Raw genomic sequence first — 16,728 nt, 5'->3', positions numbered from 1 at the left:
AAGCAAAACCACAATGAGATATTACCTCACACCTGTTAGAATGGCTATTATTAAAAGACAAGAGATAACAAGTATTGGTGAGGATGTGGAGAAAAGGGAACCCTTGGGTACCGTTGGTGGGAATGTAAATTGCTATAGCCACTATGGGAAACACTATGGAAGTTCCTCAAAATTTAAAGTAGAACTACCATATGATCCAGCCATTCCACTTCTGGATATTTATTTGAAGGAAATAAGAATGTTAACTTGGGAAGATACCTGTACTCCTATGTTCATTGCAGCATTATTTATAATAGCTAAAGCATGGAAACAACCTTAGTGTCCGTCAGTGGATAAAAGGATAAAGAAGTGGTATATATATAGAGAGTGCAGTATCATCCAGACAAAAAAAAGAAGGAAATTCTCCCATTTGCAATTACATGGATGGACCTTGAGACCATTATGCTAAGTGAAATAAGTCAGACAGAGAAAGATGAATACCATATGATCTCACTTATATGTAGAATCTAAAACAACAACCTTGAACTCATAGATACAGAGAACAGACTGGTAGTTGCCAGAGTTGGAGGTGGTGGGGGTGGTGGGTGAAATGGGAGAAAGTGGTCAAAAGGTACAAACTTCCAGTTATAAAATAGATAAGTCTTGAGGATGTAATAACAGCATGGTGACTATAGTTAATCTAAATATTGTATATTTGAAAATTGCTATGAGAGTAGATCTTTTTTTATTTCATTTTATTTTATATATATTTTTTCTTTTTTTAATTTAAATTCAATTAATTAATATATAATGTATTGTTTCAGGAGTACAGGTTTGTGATTCAGCAATCTTATATAATACCCAGTGCTCATTACAACACATACCTTCCCCAGTGTCCATCACCCTGCTACCCCATCCCCCTACCCCCGTCCCCTCCAGCAACCGTCTGTTTCCTAAGATTAATAAGAGTCTCTTATGGTTTGTCTCCTTCTCTGGTTTCGTCTCGTTTCATTTTTTCCTCTCTTCCCGTATGATCCTCTGCCTTGTTTCTTAAATTCCACATATCAGTGAGATCATATGAAAGTAAGATCTTAAAAAAAGTTATCACAAATAAAAAGAATTTTGTAACTATGTGTGGTGATGGATGTTAAATAAACTTCTTGTTGTGATCATTTCACAATATATACATATATCAAATCATTATGTTACACACCTTAAACTAATAATATATGTTTATGTTATTTTTTAAAAAGAGATTTTAGAAGCTGAAAATGGGAAGCCATTAAGATCTATATAGATACTTCACCTACTTCCTTTTCTTGCATGCTTCATGGTCTCTTATCTCTGCTTTATGACCCATGTCATTTCTCTGTGGGTAGGTTAGCTTTCTCTGTTTCTCATGCAACTGACAAAAAATAGCTACCACACCTCTGCAAAGCTTTCATGTCCAAAAGCTCAACAGAATCTAGAGTCTGTCTTACTTCCAGATTACCAAAAGAACAAATCTTATTGCCCTAATTTGGCCTACTCCAGGCTTCCAATCAACTCTAGCAGAGAAGCTCACATGAACTATACCCATTTATCATGGGGCACTGGAAGATACTCTGAGAAGATACTATAATAAGAGCAGACAGACTAATTAATGAGCGTCTGCTGAACAAGTGGTCATTATTACTGTGATAAAAGATTTCTATTAATTTAAAGCTATTCTCCATAATGAAGCCTCTATATGCACTGCTATGGGACAGAAGGAAGAAAAAATAGCAGCGATATCCAGCATTCTATGGAAAACATTTTTAAATGTTTTCATTTCCCACAAATCACCAAAATATCAAGAAGCAGGATAGTTCTGAGAATGCAAAACAAAGCAGAGTTGTTAACATTGCTAGTTTTATGAGAATAAAAATTAAGAGTTAGTTGCCATGAGCACAAAACAGAAATAACCATTGAACCCTTCTAAATGTACTTGTCTATGTTCTGTATTAAATAATTTATTGATAACAGATAACTAGGGATATTGTCCCCTGTCCAAGCAAAATAAGCTCAGAATTGAGGTTTATGTTGCCTGAGAATGCAGCTACCTAAGGTCAAACTTTGAGCTGACCAAGTGTAATATTATACTATGATAATAATTCTAAAACATCTGCTAAGGAAATTAAAAAGACAAGTAAGTCAGTTTGGGAAGATAAAGTTCTTGAATGGTGAACTTTATCATTTATGATGAAGTTATGAATGGTGTTGATTGTTGCACAACAACGTAAATGTACTTAATGCCACTGAACCATACAACTTAAAAAAGGTTAAAATGGAAAATTTTGTTATATGTATTTTATAACAATTAAAAAGTTCTATAGGAAAAAAATATTAAATGAAAGGCGAAATACTATAGTACGAAGATGACAAATAGAGAAAACTTTTTTTCTGCCGTGGATTGCTTTTACACTCCAAATTGAAAAACAAAATTGATAACAAACTATTTTATTGATACATTAACAGCTTGTACAACTAAGCATTATTCCTACAACGAGAAGAAGCAGAGCTATCTAAAGAGTTGTTTTTTTCTAAGACTTACTCATATATATTAATATCTCGGCAAAATAAGAATACTTCATTATGCATTTATAAAGTGGTATTGAACAAGGTAAAAATGATTACAATAAATTCTATGTTTTATATTGTACTGAATGTTTTAATATGCTAACACAAAGCAAATTTATATCTTAGTTGCCTTTGTGCAAACATTAATTAATCATAATTTTTATGTCAAAATTCTGAATGATCTTTTCTCCCAAATAATTTAATTATGTAACTTTTACAAATTTGAAAGTTTGTGTTAAAAAACCTTTTAAAGAGAATTTCACAGATCTGTTTTATTTTAAATAGGTTCCAACTTATTGTTCCTAAAGAATGGAACAGCAAATATAAACCTGTATGCATTCATCTTGCTGGAACAGGAGATCATGTAAGACTCTTATTATAATGCCTTAATCCCTAATTTGTTAACATATTGTGTAACACAGATGTGGTTATTATATTCTTTAAGTATGCCATCTTTTCTTTCCTTAGCATTACTGGAGACGACGAACACTAATGGCTCGTCCTATGATTAAAGAAGCCCGAATGGCTTCTTTGTTGTTAGAAAACCCTTATTATATCCTTTTGTGATACCTAGAAATCTTTCATTTATTGATTAATAGATTTAGTCATCAAAAGGAATGATAGTAACCAGCTTTTCTAAACCAGTTAAATTTAGTTGTCAGTTCAGAAAATATTTAAGAAGCAAGAGTGAAAAATTGTTTCATGCCTTTAAAAAAACAATAGGGATTATGGTTCTACTGTATAATAAAGATAAATTGTACATCTTTTTCTTATAAAACTTATGCTGGATTTTAATATTAAGTCAAATGTTTGCTATTAAGGAAACCCTCATGTTTTAAATGCATTTACATTTAAGTCATCAGTTGAGGTTTAGAACAGTACTTAACTTAACTTTCAAGATGACGTCAGACTATTCCCAGAAGAAGAAACGAAAGTGATGCACAGATATAAAGAAATGTTCAGCGTTGCTGGTAATAAGAGAAATGTAAAGTTAAAGCAACATTACCAAAGATTTAAAAAATAAAACACAATAGTTGTGAGGCTATTGTAAAAAAAAAAAAAAAATAGGCATTCTTATTATTAATGGCTGTGAAAACCAGTTTAATCCTTTGGGAAAGCATTTTTACCATCTGTAACAGGAGCCTTAAAAAATTTTATGTCCCTTGACAGTGATTTTGATTCTTGGAAATTTATTCTAAGGATAAAATACTAAGAAAAGAGCAGCGCCTGGGTGGCTCAGTCAGTTAAGTGGATGACTGGATTTTGGCTTAGGTCATGATCTCACGGTTGTAAGGTTGAGTCCTGCATTGGGCTTAGGCGCTGGGCGTGGAGCCTGCTTAAGATTCTCTCTCTCCCTCTCCCTCTCCCCTGCCCCCATCTCTTAAAAAAAAAAAGAAAACTAAGAAAAGAGAAAGTGATAGAAAACAAAAAAGATATTTATATAGCTTTATTTATGATAGTAAGACATTAGGAATAGCTTAAATGTCTAATAATAGAAAAAGTTGAGTAAATTGTGGCTCATAATATTAGAATATTATGCAGTTGGTTATGTTTTTGGCTCTACCACTTTAGTATCTGTATGACCTCAGATGTGTTACTTAACCTTTAAACTTCAATTTTTTTGTTGGTAAATGGGAATAATCTCTGAAGTTACTCCTAGTATTAAGTACTTAATACTGTCTAGAATGGTGCCTGGTAAATAACAAACATTCGGTAAATTTTAATGGTTAGGTTTACAGTAATTTATGAAAAGTACAGTGCAAAAATAGGAAACAAAACTCTGTGGTATGACAGAAAAACCTAAAAACAAAATCCATTAAAAAAAACTGCATAAGGAAAAAATACTGGAACTACACCAAAATATTAATATGGTTGTCTGTAGATGAAGTAGTTTTTCTTCTAATATGCTTTTCTGTATTTTCTAGATTTTCTATAATCAACATATAAAAATGAAAAAAAAACTTCATTTACAAAATTAAGTTGAAGATTGCACAACCCTTTGGATATACTAAACATATTAAACTGTACCCTTAAAATGGGTGAATTGTATGGTATGTGATATCAATAAAGCTGTTTTTTAAAAAGAAAAAAAATAAGTTGAAAACCCTGAGGACTCAACAGCGTATTTGAGATAACTAGAAAATAGTTATTTCAGTATCAAATTGTGTTCAAATGTAACTATTTTGCTTAAGTTCATGTGTTTTTAGACACATTATTTAATTATTTTAAAACTTTCTCTTTGACCCACATTTTTAAATGGCTGCAGGAAGCCCAAGGACCAAATGTAAGTATATATCACCCTCACTTTTGTAGTCTTTATACCAAATTAAATTAAAATTTTTGTTAGTCTTCAGTTAATCATTTCTAAATTTAACAAGCAAATATTATTTGGGGAAAAATTCTGTTATAAAACTGTAGTAGGAATGTTGACTTATTTTTATTTTAAGCTTTTTCACTTAACATGTTTGATAAAGAGATAAATAAGAAATTTTTAATAGACTGATGGAAGATATGTTTTATTTATAAAATAGTAACTGAAGAAATGTTAAAACATTTTCCTTCTTAAAGTACATTTACTTCATAAAATTAAACACCACTCTTTATTCTTAGAATTTATGGTATGGGTAATCTAAAGATAATCTCTTTTTGGTCTTTCAAAATGATGAACTTTGAAGGCGATTTTTTTGCATTTCCATAATCTATATATTGTGTTTGGTTTTGATTCATTCAATAAATGTCTGATCTAAGACACTGGGAAGATAGCAACAAAAAGACAAGGTCCTTACTGTCATAGAGCTTATATTCTAGGATGGAAGATAGGTAAAAATAAGTAAGATGATTTTGGATATTTACCAATGCCATGAAGAAAATAAAGCAGGGAAATCAAGTAAAGAATAATAGAGGGTAAGTGCAGAGTTGGAAAAGTATTAGATATGAGGACATGACATCTTGGGAAGGAGCCACCAAGGTGAAGACCTGGAGGAAGCCTCAGAGAAGGACGAATAAATGAAAAGCCTGATATAAGCATGAGGTGGGAGAGTATTATAAGATGAGGGCAGAAATGAGGGCAACGGCCAGATTTATGAAGAGCCATGTGCTTTGAATTTTACTGTCAATGCAGTTGGAAATCTTTGGAAGACTTTAAGCAGAGGAATGATCTGATTTGTGCTTTTAAAGGCTCATTTTGGCTTACTGGGACAAGAGTAGCAGCAGAAAAATTAAATAGGAAGCTATTGCAATAATGCAGGGGAAAAAAAGCAACTTTAAGATAGTGGCAGTGGAAATGGAAAGAAGTTCTAATGGATTTGAGATATAATTTAGAAGTTGAAATAAGACTTGTTGATAAATTATGAATATTGTTGGTAAGAAATCAAAAGTTCTGACTTGCATGTGTTAAATTAGTGATGTCTGTTAGATCTGCAGGTGAAGTTAAGTAGGGAGTTGGAAAGTTCTGGAGAGGTAGATTTAGAAGTCACATGTTCTATGTGGTTATGACATGGAAGAGATATAGATGAAAGTGGGGTACATTGGAAGCAAACCTATATCCTATGAAGGATAGTTTAGAATAAACTTAGTGAGGGGCACCTGGGTGGCTTAGTCTGTTAAGTGTCTGAATCCTGATCTCAGCTCAGGTCTTGATCTCAGGGTTCTGAGTTTGAGTTCAAGCCCTGCATTGGGCTCCATGCTGGGCTTGGAGCCTACTTAAAAAATAAATTAATAAATAAATATATATATATGCATACATATATATGTATAAGTTATACACACACACATACATATATAAAAGAATAAACTTTGTGAAATGTGAAAATTAATGTCCAAGCTAAATAGTTAAAGAATTCTTACTCTGGGGATGCCTGGGTGGCTCAGTTGGTTAAGCGTCTGCCTTTGGCTCAGGTCGTGATTCCAGGGTCCTGGGATCAAGTCCTACATCAGGCTCCTTACTTGGCAGGGAACCTGTTTCTCCCTCTGCCTGCTTCTCCCTCTGCTTGTGCTCTCTCTCACACAAATAAGTAAATAAAATCTTTAAAAAAAAAAAAAAAGAATTCTTACCCTGGAACCCAGTTCTGAATTCAGAACTAGGTATGTCATTTTTACCCTGTTTATTGGTGCTTAAAAACCCAAAAGAGTTTATTGAGTTGTAGTTAGAGGCAGCATGGGTTTAATGGAAAGTCTTTGACTTTGGAGTCACACAGACATAGGTTGCAATCGTAACTTGCCATTTAATAATTGTATGACCTTGGTCTAAGTATCTGTTACCTACCTCATTTATGAAGTGGAAATACTATATAATTTCTTCCATACAGAATTGATGTGAGAATCATGTTTATAAAATATTCTATCACATATCATATATCCAAGAAATATAGTATTTGATTTTTTTCAAATAATTCGTTGTAAGAAATGGCTTGCAATTTAAATAATGAACAATTATTTTTTATCTCTTTTTAAAAGGCATCTTATGCCTATTTTCAGTGCTTAAACATTTTGAAACTGGGTCCACTGTTATAAATAACTACTGTCCCAGAACCCCACATCAGTAACTTTTATATAAAAGAGCAAACTGAGGTGTACCTGAGAATTCAAACTTCCATACCAGGCCAAAATAAATAATCAGGGGAATTATGTGATAATAAGTAGAAAATTGGAATGATGATAAGAAACAAATATAAGGATACATGGGCTCTTTTATGAGGAAGTACATATATGATCTGTTTTGACAGAGTTTCCATAAATTCTGCCTTATGGAACTTAGAGCTCTGAGAGGATGTGGTAGAACAGTGGATATAAGCTCTTTGGGGGCCAGAATTCTGTTTTTCGCAACTTGGCATTCTTATGACACCTAGATGTTTGTGCATAATCACTCTACATATACATATAATAAACAACCATTAATAAAATGAATTTTTGTTGAAAATTTTGAAATTTTGAGGTTGAAAAACCTTGACAAGGTTTCATCCAGAAGCCAATCATGTATGTCTTTATATGAACTAAATTTTGAAAATAGATTCTAATTTGGACACTTCAGTAATAAGATAGTATTATTTTTTATCACTATACAGGCATACCTTGGAGATATTGTGGGTTCAGTTGCAGACCACCACAATAAAGGGAATATTGCAATAAAGCAACTTAAATGAATTTTTTGGTTTCCAGTGCATATAAAAATTATGTTTACACTATACTGTAGTCTGTTAAGTGTGCAATAGCATTATGTCTAAAAAACCAATGTACATACCTTTAAAAATATTTTATTGCTGGGGCACCTGGGTGGCTCAGTCGTTGAGCATCCGACTCTTGATTTCAGCTTGGGTCATGATCTCAGGGTCATGGATCAAGCCCTGTATCTGGGCTCCCTGCTCAGTAGGGAGTCTGCCGTTCTCCATCTCCTGCTGCCCCCCATCTCTCTCTCAGTAAAATAAATAAATGGATCTTTAAAAAAATATATTTTATTACTCCGAGTTATGGAGTGAATAAGTCATAGGAATAAAAGGTACAGCATAGGGAATATAGTCAGTGGTATTGTAATAGCACTCTATGGTGACAGATGGTAGCTACACTTGTGTGCATAGTATAACATATGGGCTTGTCAACTCACTATGTTGTACACCTGAAACTAATGTAACATTGTGTATCAACTATACTTCAATAAAATAAAATAAAATAAGCTTTATTGCTAAAAAATGCTAACCATTATCAGAGCTTTCAGCAAGGCATTATCTTTGCTGGTGGAGGGTCTTGCCTCAATGTTTATGGCTGCTGACTGATCAGGGTGGTGGTTACTGAAGGTTGGGTGGCTGTGGTAATTTCTTAAAACAATAATGAAGTTTGCCACATCAATTTACTCTTCCTTTCACAATTTCTCTGAAGCACGTGATGCTGTTTCATAGCATTTTTACCCACAATAGAACTTCCAAAATTGGGAGTCCATCCTCCCAAACCCTGCCACTGATTTATCAACTAAGTTTATGTAATATTCTAAATCCTTTGTTGTCATTCAGCAATTTTCACAGCATCTTCACCAAGTTTAGATTCCATCTCAAGAAAGCATTTTCTTTGCTCATCCGTAAGAAGCAATTCCTCGTCCATTAAAGGTTTATCATGAGATTGCAACAATTCAGTCTCATCCTCAGGCTTTACTTCTAATTCTAGTTCCTTTGCTATTTCTACCACATCTGCTGTTACTTACTCCACTGAAAGTCAAAGTCATCCATGAGGGTTGGAATCAAATTCTTCCAAACTTCTGTGAATGTTGATATTTTGACCTCTTCCTGTGAATCACAAGTGATCTTACTGGTATCTAGAATGGTGACCCCTTTCCAGAAAATTTTCAATTGGCTTTGTCCAGATCCATCAGAGGAGTCACTATCTATGGTAGCTATAGCCTTATGAAATGCAGTTCTTAAATAATAAGACTTGAAAGTAAAAATTATTCCTTTACCCATGGACTGTAGAATGGATGTTGTGTTAGCAGGCCTGAAAATATTAATCTTGTTGTACATCCCATCAGAGCTCTTGGGTGACCAAGTGCATAGTCAGTGCAGTGCAGTGCAGTCATGTTTTGGAAGGAGTCTTTTTCTGAGCAAGTAGATCTCAACAGTGGGCTTAAAATATTCTGTTACCATGTTGTCAACAGATGCACTGTCATCTAAGCTTTGTTCCATTTATAGAGGAAGGCATAGTAGATTTAGCATAATTCTTAAGAGCTCTAGGATTTTTGAAATGGTAAATGAGTCCTGGCTTCAACTTAAAAGACACCAGCTGCATTAGCCCCTAACAAGACAGTCAGCCCCTCCTTTGAAGCTTTGAAGCCAGGCATTGACATCTCCTCTCTAGCTATGAAAGCCCTAGATGGCATCTTCTTCCAACAGAATGCTGTTTTTCAATATTGAAAATCTGTTGTTGAGGGGCGTCTTGGTGGCTTGGTCAGTTGGGTATCTGCCTTCTGTTCGGGTCATGTTCCCAGGGTCCTGGGATCGAGCCCCGCGTCTGCCTCCCTGCTCAGCAGGGAGCCTGCTTCTCCCTCTCCCTCTGCTGCTCACCCTGCTTGTGCTCAATCTCCCTCCCTCTCTCTCTCTCTGTCAAATGAATAAATAAAATCTTAAAAAAAAAGAAAAAATCTATTGTTGGATTTGGTGGCTCAATTGGTTAAGCGTCTGACTTCTGATTTTGGCTCAGGTCATGATCTCAGGGTCATGGGATCGAGCCCTGCGTCAGGCTCCGCACGCTGTGGGGAGTCTGCTTAAGGATTCTCTCCTCCCTCTCCCCCTCCCTCCACTTGCCTGCTCTCTCTCTCTCTCTCAAATTAAATAAATAAATAAATAGATAAATAAATAAATAAATAAATAAAATCTGTTGTTTAAGTGTAGCCCCCCTCATTAATTATCTTAGCTAGATCTTCTGGATAACTTGGCTGTAGCTTCCACATCAGCACTTACTGCTTCAGCTTGCACTTTTATGTTATGGAGATGGCTTCCTTTCTTTTCTTTTTTTTTTTTACGATTTATTTTATAGAGAGTGTGCGAGAGTGGGGGAGGGAGCAGAGGGAGAGAGAGAGAATCTCAAGTAGACTCCCTGCTGAGTGTGGAGCCTGAAGTGAGGCTTAATCTAGGGACCCTGCATTCATGACCTGAGCTGAAATCAAGAGTTGGTCGCTTAACCAATGGAGCCACCCAGGTGTTCTGATCCCTTCCTTTCTTAAACCTCATGAAGCAACCTCTTATTTTTTTTTTAAGATTTTATTTATTTATTTGACAGAACACACACAGGCAGGGGGAGTGATAGGTAGAGGGAGAGGGAGAAGCAGACTCCCCACAGAGCAGCAGGGACCCGGATGCAGGACTTGATCCCAGGACCCTGGGATCATGACCTGAACCCAAGGCAGCAGCTTAACCAACTGAGCCATGCAGGCACCCGAAGCAACCTCTTTTAGCTTCAAACTGTTCTGCAGCTTCCTCACCTCCTCCTCAGCCTTCATAGAATTGAAGAGAGGTAGGGCCTTCCTCTGGAATAGGCTTTGGCTTAAGGGAATGTTATGGCTGTTTCGATTTTCTCTCCAGACCAGTAAAACTTTCTCTGCATCGGCAAGAAGACTATTTTGCTTTCTATTTTGTGGGTTTACTGGAGTAGTACTTTTAATTTCCTTCAAGAACTTTTCCTTTGCATTTACAACTTGGCTAACTGTTTGCTGCATGAGGCCTAGCTTTTGGCCTATCTCAGTTTTTGACATCCCTTCCTTACTGAGTTTGATCACTTCTAGCTTTTGATTTCTATTATTTATTTGTTTGTTTTTTAAGATTTTTTATTTATTTGACAGAGACACAGCAAGAGAGGGAACACAAGCGGGGGAGTGGAGGAGGGAGAAGCAGGCTTCCCGCGGAGCAGGAAGCCTGATGTGGGGCTTGATCCCAAGACCCTGGGATCGTGACCTGAGCCGAAGGCAGACACCCAACGACTGAGCCACCCAGGCACCCCCCCAAAAAAAGATCATTTAAGTACACTTCTAAGGAAATGTATTTATATGTAAAATTAATTTCTAAAGACAGGAAATTCTAGTTGAATTGGTCTTTAAGTTAATCAAAACATGTATTTTTATAAAAAATTACTTTTCCAACCAACTTTTAATTATAAAATAAATAAGTCATGGATATGAAAAGTACAACATGGGGAACATAGTCAAGAATATTATAATAACATTATATAGTGACAGATGGTGACTACGATTACCATGGTGAGCACTGAGTAGTGTGTGTGTGTATGAAACTAATATGATGTATGTTAATTATACTACAATTTAAAAAAAATTTTCTGGTTGATTATATTCATAAATTGTGTATTTTGCGGAAACAAGCAACATATTTAAGATTTTGGAAATACATGAGTATTAGGTTAAATTCTTTTACATTGCTTTTTAAAAATTTTTATGCTTTAAGTTCTATTGTAATAATAGGAGGGACAACTATGAATTGTTTTTTTTAACAGTTTTTTTTTTAAGATTTTTTATTTATTTATTTGACAGAGAGGCACAGCGAGAGAGGGAACACAAGCAGGGGGAGTGGGAGAGGGAGAAGCAGGCTTCCCGCCAAACAGGGAACCTGACGCGGGGCTCGGTCCCAGAACCCTGGGGCCATGACTGGAGTGGAAGGCAGACGCTTAACGACTGAGCCACCCAGGCGCCCCTTTAACAGTTTTTTTAAGTGCTATCAAATAAATATTATTTCCTGGGCTTCAAAATAGTTAAATAATTGAAATTCAATAAACATTTGTAGCTCTTAAAAATAAGTTTTAATTAATTGTAGAATAATGTTAGCACTCTAATTCCATCAATTTATTCCATTATTTTACTTAGATAACTCGTCCTTTAAAAGAAAAACATGAAGTCTGGCTGCCTGTTGTAAATTTGCATATGTTAAAATGTAAATACATAAATAATTTTCTCTTTTGTCTTGTGAGGCTAGAAGGTCCAGCTTAAAAAACGTGTCTGACCTTTTTGTGATGGGAGGAGCTCTTGTTTTAGAATCTGCAGCTCTCTTGCACTGGCTAGAGAGAGAGGGTTATGGACCTCTAGGAATGACCGGAATATCCATGGGAGGACATGTAAGCCTTTTGATTTCAACTGATATTTAATTGTGATTATGTTCATAAAATCTAGAGAATGTAGTTATTTTAAAAATTTACTTTAGGTATGGAATTTTAGTTTTGGCAAAAGCAGAAACAGGTTTCAAACTTTTATTCCAATTATAATGATTTTTTTGGTATGATTTATGTAGACATTGATTGTACTACTTATTTCACAGGTATAGCTCAGATATTAGACTTAATATTTTATTAAAAGTTGATTTTTATAAAACTTAACTTTTCATATCTCAAGTATAAATATGCTGTTAAATTGGTAAAGATAACGAATTTGGAAAATACTTTTCATTTATCTCTTATCTCTATCGCCAGGGTCCCCAACCTATTTTACTTTGTCTTCTAGAGTGTACTAAAACAGCCTCCTAATTGGTTTCTCTGTGTCTCATCTTTTCTCTAGTTAATCTTCTTCTAAGTTTTTCTCCACACCATAACTAGAGTGCTTTTCCTAAATCTCATCTGTGTTCTCTCCTACTTAAAACCTGCCAAAGGCTTGCTATTATTGCACTGGGCTGTAGCTATGCTAGGTGCTAGCATCCCTCACGGGCCCTCTCATTCCTAGCCAAAATAGCAGTTTGCCCTCCTGGTTCCAATCCAGAGCTTACTTCCTATGAGGAGCTCTTCCTGACTCCCAGCCTAACCCCAGACTGTACTTCATCTCTCATTAGTGCTTATTTCACTGCACTGTGATTACTTGTTTAGCAGTTTGTTCTCTCCATGAAGCAGTTGGTTCAGTAAGGGCTCGTAAATATGCTCTAGTTTGTTACCTGGACATATTAGCCACTCAGGACATTTCGAAAGAAACAAGATTTTTGTAAGTCATTTGAATTGTAAAATTAAGTTCAAAAACTGATTAAAATTCGAAAAAATTATTACACCGTGAACTTGAAGGGTGGAAAGGATTTCTTTTCCTACCTATTAGTGTTTCTATTTTTATGACCTAGATCGGGGTCTTATAACTTTCACCTGAATTACTTCCTATACTGGTTTCCCCACCGCAGGTCTTACCTGCTTCTGATCAGTCCTATAAACTATTATTTTAGCTTCCTTGAATTACTTCTTTGACAGTGCTGCTCCTTTGCTCAGACCGCTTTGTTAATTCCCCATTATATACAGAGCAAAAGGGAACTCTAATCTGATACTGTCCAGTCTTTCCAGACCTAACTATCTCTCCCACCCCATTGGCTACATATGCCCTATTGACCAGACAAACTAAAGTATATTGGCCGTTTTCCTACCTGCCTTTGCACTTTTTCATCATCTTGCCTTTGATCATACTGTCTTCTTTAAATGGAAGACAAGATCTCATCTTTCATTTCCCCTGAAAGACAGCCAGTTCATGAAGCCTTCTCTCATTCCTCTAACCAAAAATAACTTTTCCCTTTTCTAAACACACATATTACATTACTTTATATCACTTATATAATCTGTTTGTAGTTCACCAAATTCTTGGCATTTTTCAGTCAGCCCCAAAGGTCTGAGGTTTTATAGTTATGATTTTGCTGTCCCTGAGCAAGTCATTTAGGTAATGAATATGATCAGCCTGCTGCCCAGCATCTACATTTCAGCTTGTTTGCTCTGTATTTATCCAGTAGAAAGTAGTTCTCTATGAAGGGTCTTGAGATTACTTAAAATTCTCCAACGTACTTTAATTATTTTCTAAGGGGGAAGTTATATGTCGTTGAATTTGTGATTTGGGGAGTTTCAGAAGGTTGCTAGACATTCTCAGGAGCATTTAGAGATTTTTTTTTTTAAGATTTTATTTTTAAGTAATCTCTATACCCAACGTGGGGCTCGAACTTACAACCCCGAGGTCAAGAGTCCTGTGTTCTACTGACTGAGCCAGCCAGATACCCCAAGTATTTAGAGATTTTGTGTTCATACCTTATCTCACCAATTACTACCCAGACTACTTCTTAATATCAAATACTTTTCATTTTAATGAATAGAAATTTAAACAGAAGCTCTCTAACTGACTGTTAAACATATTGCAGATGGCTTCCTTAGCAGTATCCAACTGGCCTAAGCCCATGCCATTGATTCCATGTCTGTCTTGGTCCACAGCATCTGGGGTCTTCACTACGGTAATTTTAATTGCAATTAATTTTAGATAGCTATATATATATAATTAAAGTTGTTTTGGGGGTTCCCAAAACCACCTCCAGGTTTGCTGATTCTCTAGAAGGTATCACAGGACTTACCATATAGTCTGATTCATGACTAAGACTTATGATATCAAAAGGATACAATACAGAATCAGCAAAGGGAAAAGGCACATGGGGCAAAATCCAGAGGAAATCAGGCACAACCTTCCATTGGAATTTCACAGGATGTGTTTAATTCGTCCAGCAGTGGGTTGTGATAGCATGTGTGAAATGTCCATCAGTGAAACTCAGTTGAGCCTGGCAGCCCAGGCTTATCAGGAGTCAATCATTTAGGCACCCTCTGTCTCACATGTACGAAAATTCCAGATGGAAAGTACCTAGTCAGCAGAAACTACATTGTACAAGCAGTTTGGGCGCAGTGACCCACTTTGTCATTTAGAAAATTGTATATTGGGGTTAGGAACTGTTTATTAGTCAAGTTCCCAGATTCTAATCAAGGGCCAACATTGCAAGCAGGGCTTTCAAAGATAGGAAGTTTCAAGCCTGCTATGTTTACTCTTTTCTGCACACTAATAATTAAAATTATTGGACAAAATGTTTTATGGAGTGATTTGATCTTAACATAGTTTGTTATTTCAGGGTGTGCTAAGTAAATCGATTAATTGGAGGGAGCTAGAAAAGCAGTATTACACACAGACAGTTTATGAAGAAGAAATTATTCACATGCTTGAATACTGTGGAGTAAGTATTTTTAATCTCTGCATAACATTGGGGGGAAAAGTTGATTGTGTTTAATGATTCAGATTTTTTAAAAGAATCACAAATTTGTTAAAAAGCAGTCATACTTTTTAGTTTTTAAGATTCTTCATTTTAAAATAAAACATAGGTATAAAAAATCATGCAGTGCAAATGTATGGCTCATACCAATTGAACAGAAATTGACCGCCTAGGGGTACCTGGATGGCTCAGTCAGTTAAGTGTCTGCCTTTGACTCAGGTCATGATCCCGGGGTCCTGGGATTGAGCCCCGTGTCGGGCTCTCTGCTCATCAGGGAGCCTGCTTCTCCGTCTGCCTCTGCCGCTCCCCCTGCTTGTGCACTCTCACTCTCTCTTTCTCTCTACCAAATAAATAAATAAAACCATTAAAAAATAAATAAATAAATGTTTAAAAGATTAAAAAAAAGAAAGAAAGAAAGTGACCACCCAGATAGTCCAGGATGGCAGGGGAATAGGAGACCTTGGTTTTGTCTGGTCCCAGGAATTCAGCTAGATACCTATCAAATCGTTTTGAACACCTGTGAACTCAACTGGTGATCTAAGAAAAGAATAGCTGCAATTCTACAAATAGAAAAGCAACCACTTTCTGCAAGGATGACAAAATGGAAAAACTCACCTCAAAAAGAGAACAAGAGGCAGTACTGACTGCCAGGGACCTAATCAATAGATATAAGTAAGATGTCAGAAATAGAGTACAGAATACTGATTATAAAGATACTAGCTGGGCTTTAATAAACACTAAAGGATCCCTTTCTGGAGAACTAAAAGAACTAAAATCTAATCAAGTCAAAATAAAAAAAGGCTGTTAATGAGATGCAATAAAAAATGGAGGCTCTAACTGCTAGGATAAATGAGGCAGAAGAGAGAATTAGTGACATATAAGACCAAACAATGGAGACTATAGAAGCTGAGAAAAAGATAAACTACTGGATCATGAGGGGAGAATTTGAGAGATAAGTGATACCATAAAGTGAAACAATTTTAGAATAATTGGGATCCCAGAAGAGGAAAGAGAGAGGAGGGAGTGCAGAAGATATATTGGAGCAAATTATAGTGGAGAACTTCCCCAATTTGGGGAAGGAAACAGGCATCAAAACCTAGGAGGCGGAGAGAACCCCCTCAAAATCAATAAAAATAGGTCAACACCTATTATCAATAAAAATAGTTCAACACCCCAGCATATAATAGTGAAACTTGCAAATCTCAGAGACAAAGAGAAAATCCTGAAAGCAGCTCAGAGTAAGAGGTCTGTAACCTACAAAGGCAAGACCTATCCACAGAGAACTGGCGGGCCAGAAAGGACTGGCATGGTGTATTCAGGGTGCTAAATGAGAAAATATGCAGCCAAGAATACTTTATCCAGCTAGGATGTCATTCAGAATAGGAGTAAAAAAGCTTCCAGGACAAACAGAAACTAAAAGAATGGTGATCACCAAACCAGCCCTACAAGAAATATTAAAAGGGATCCTTTAAATGAAAAGAGCCCAAAAGTAACACAGACCAGAAAGGAACAAAGACAATATATAGAAACAGTGGCTTTATAGGTATAACAATGGCACTAAATTCATATCGTTCAGTAGTTACTCTGAATGTAAATGGGCTAAATGCCCCAATCAAAAGACACAGGTATCAGATTA

At 35.8% G+C, this 16,728-nt stretch overlaps 1 protein-coding gene across 5 annotated transcripts in view; it reads left to right on the top strand.

The window, feature by feature from the left end:
* Nucleotides 1-16,728, top strand: part of ABHD18 (abhydrolase domain containing 18) — a 51,650-nt gene that overhangs the window by 22,900 nt on the left and 12,022 nt on the right. For 3 of the 5 annotated variants that reach the window (XM_088021043.1, XM_088021044.1, XM_088021045.1), the window contains exons 5-10: nucleotides 2,863-2,941; nucleotides 3,046-3,132; nucleotides 4,836-4,861; nucleotides 12,036-12,174; nucleotides 14,205-14,294; nucleotides 14,955-15,056. In XM_088021043.1, the coding sequence (XP_087877169.1) occupies nucleotides 2,863-2,941; nucleotides 3,046-3,132; nucleotides 4,836-4,861; nucleotides 12,036-12,174; nucleotides 14,205-14,294; nucleotides 14,955-15,056 (523 nt within the window). Of the gene's footprint in view, nucleotides 1-2,862; nucleotides 2,942-3,045; nucleotides 3,133-3,405; nucleotides 3,549-4,835; nucleotides 4,862-12,035; nucleotides 12,175-14,204; nucleotides 14,295-14,954; nucleotides 15,057-16,728 lie in introns of those variants that run through there. The other 2 variants (XM_028102307.2, XM_088021046.1) reach the window with 2 other exon arrangements.

Source organism: Eumetopias jubatus, unplaced genomic scaffold, assembly GCF_037043125.1.
Source record: "Eumetopias jubatus isolate StellerSeaLion01/CBP00866 unplaced genomic scaffold, mEumJub1_p1.0 scaffold_2, whole genome shotgun sequence".
Taxonomy (NCBI): domain Eukaryota; kingdom Metazoa; phylum Chordata; class Mammalia; order Carnivora; family Otariidae; genus Eumetopias; species Eumetopias jubatus.
This window is presented reverse-complemented; position numbering and strand designations above follow the sequence as displayed.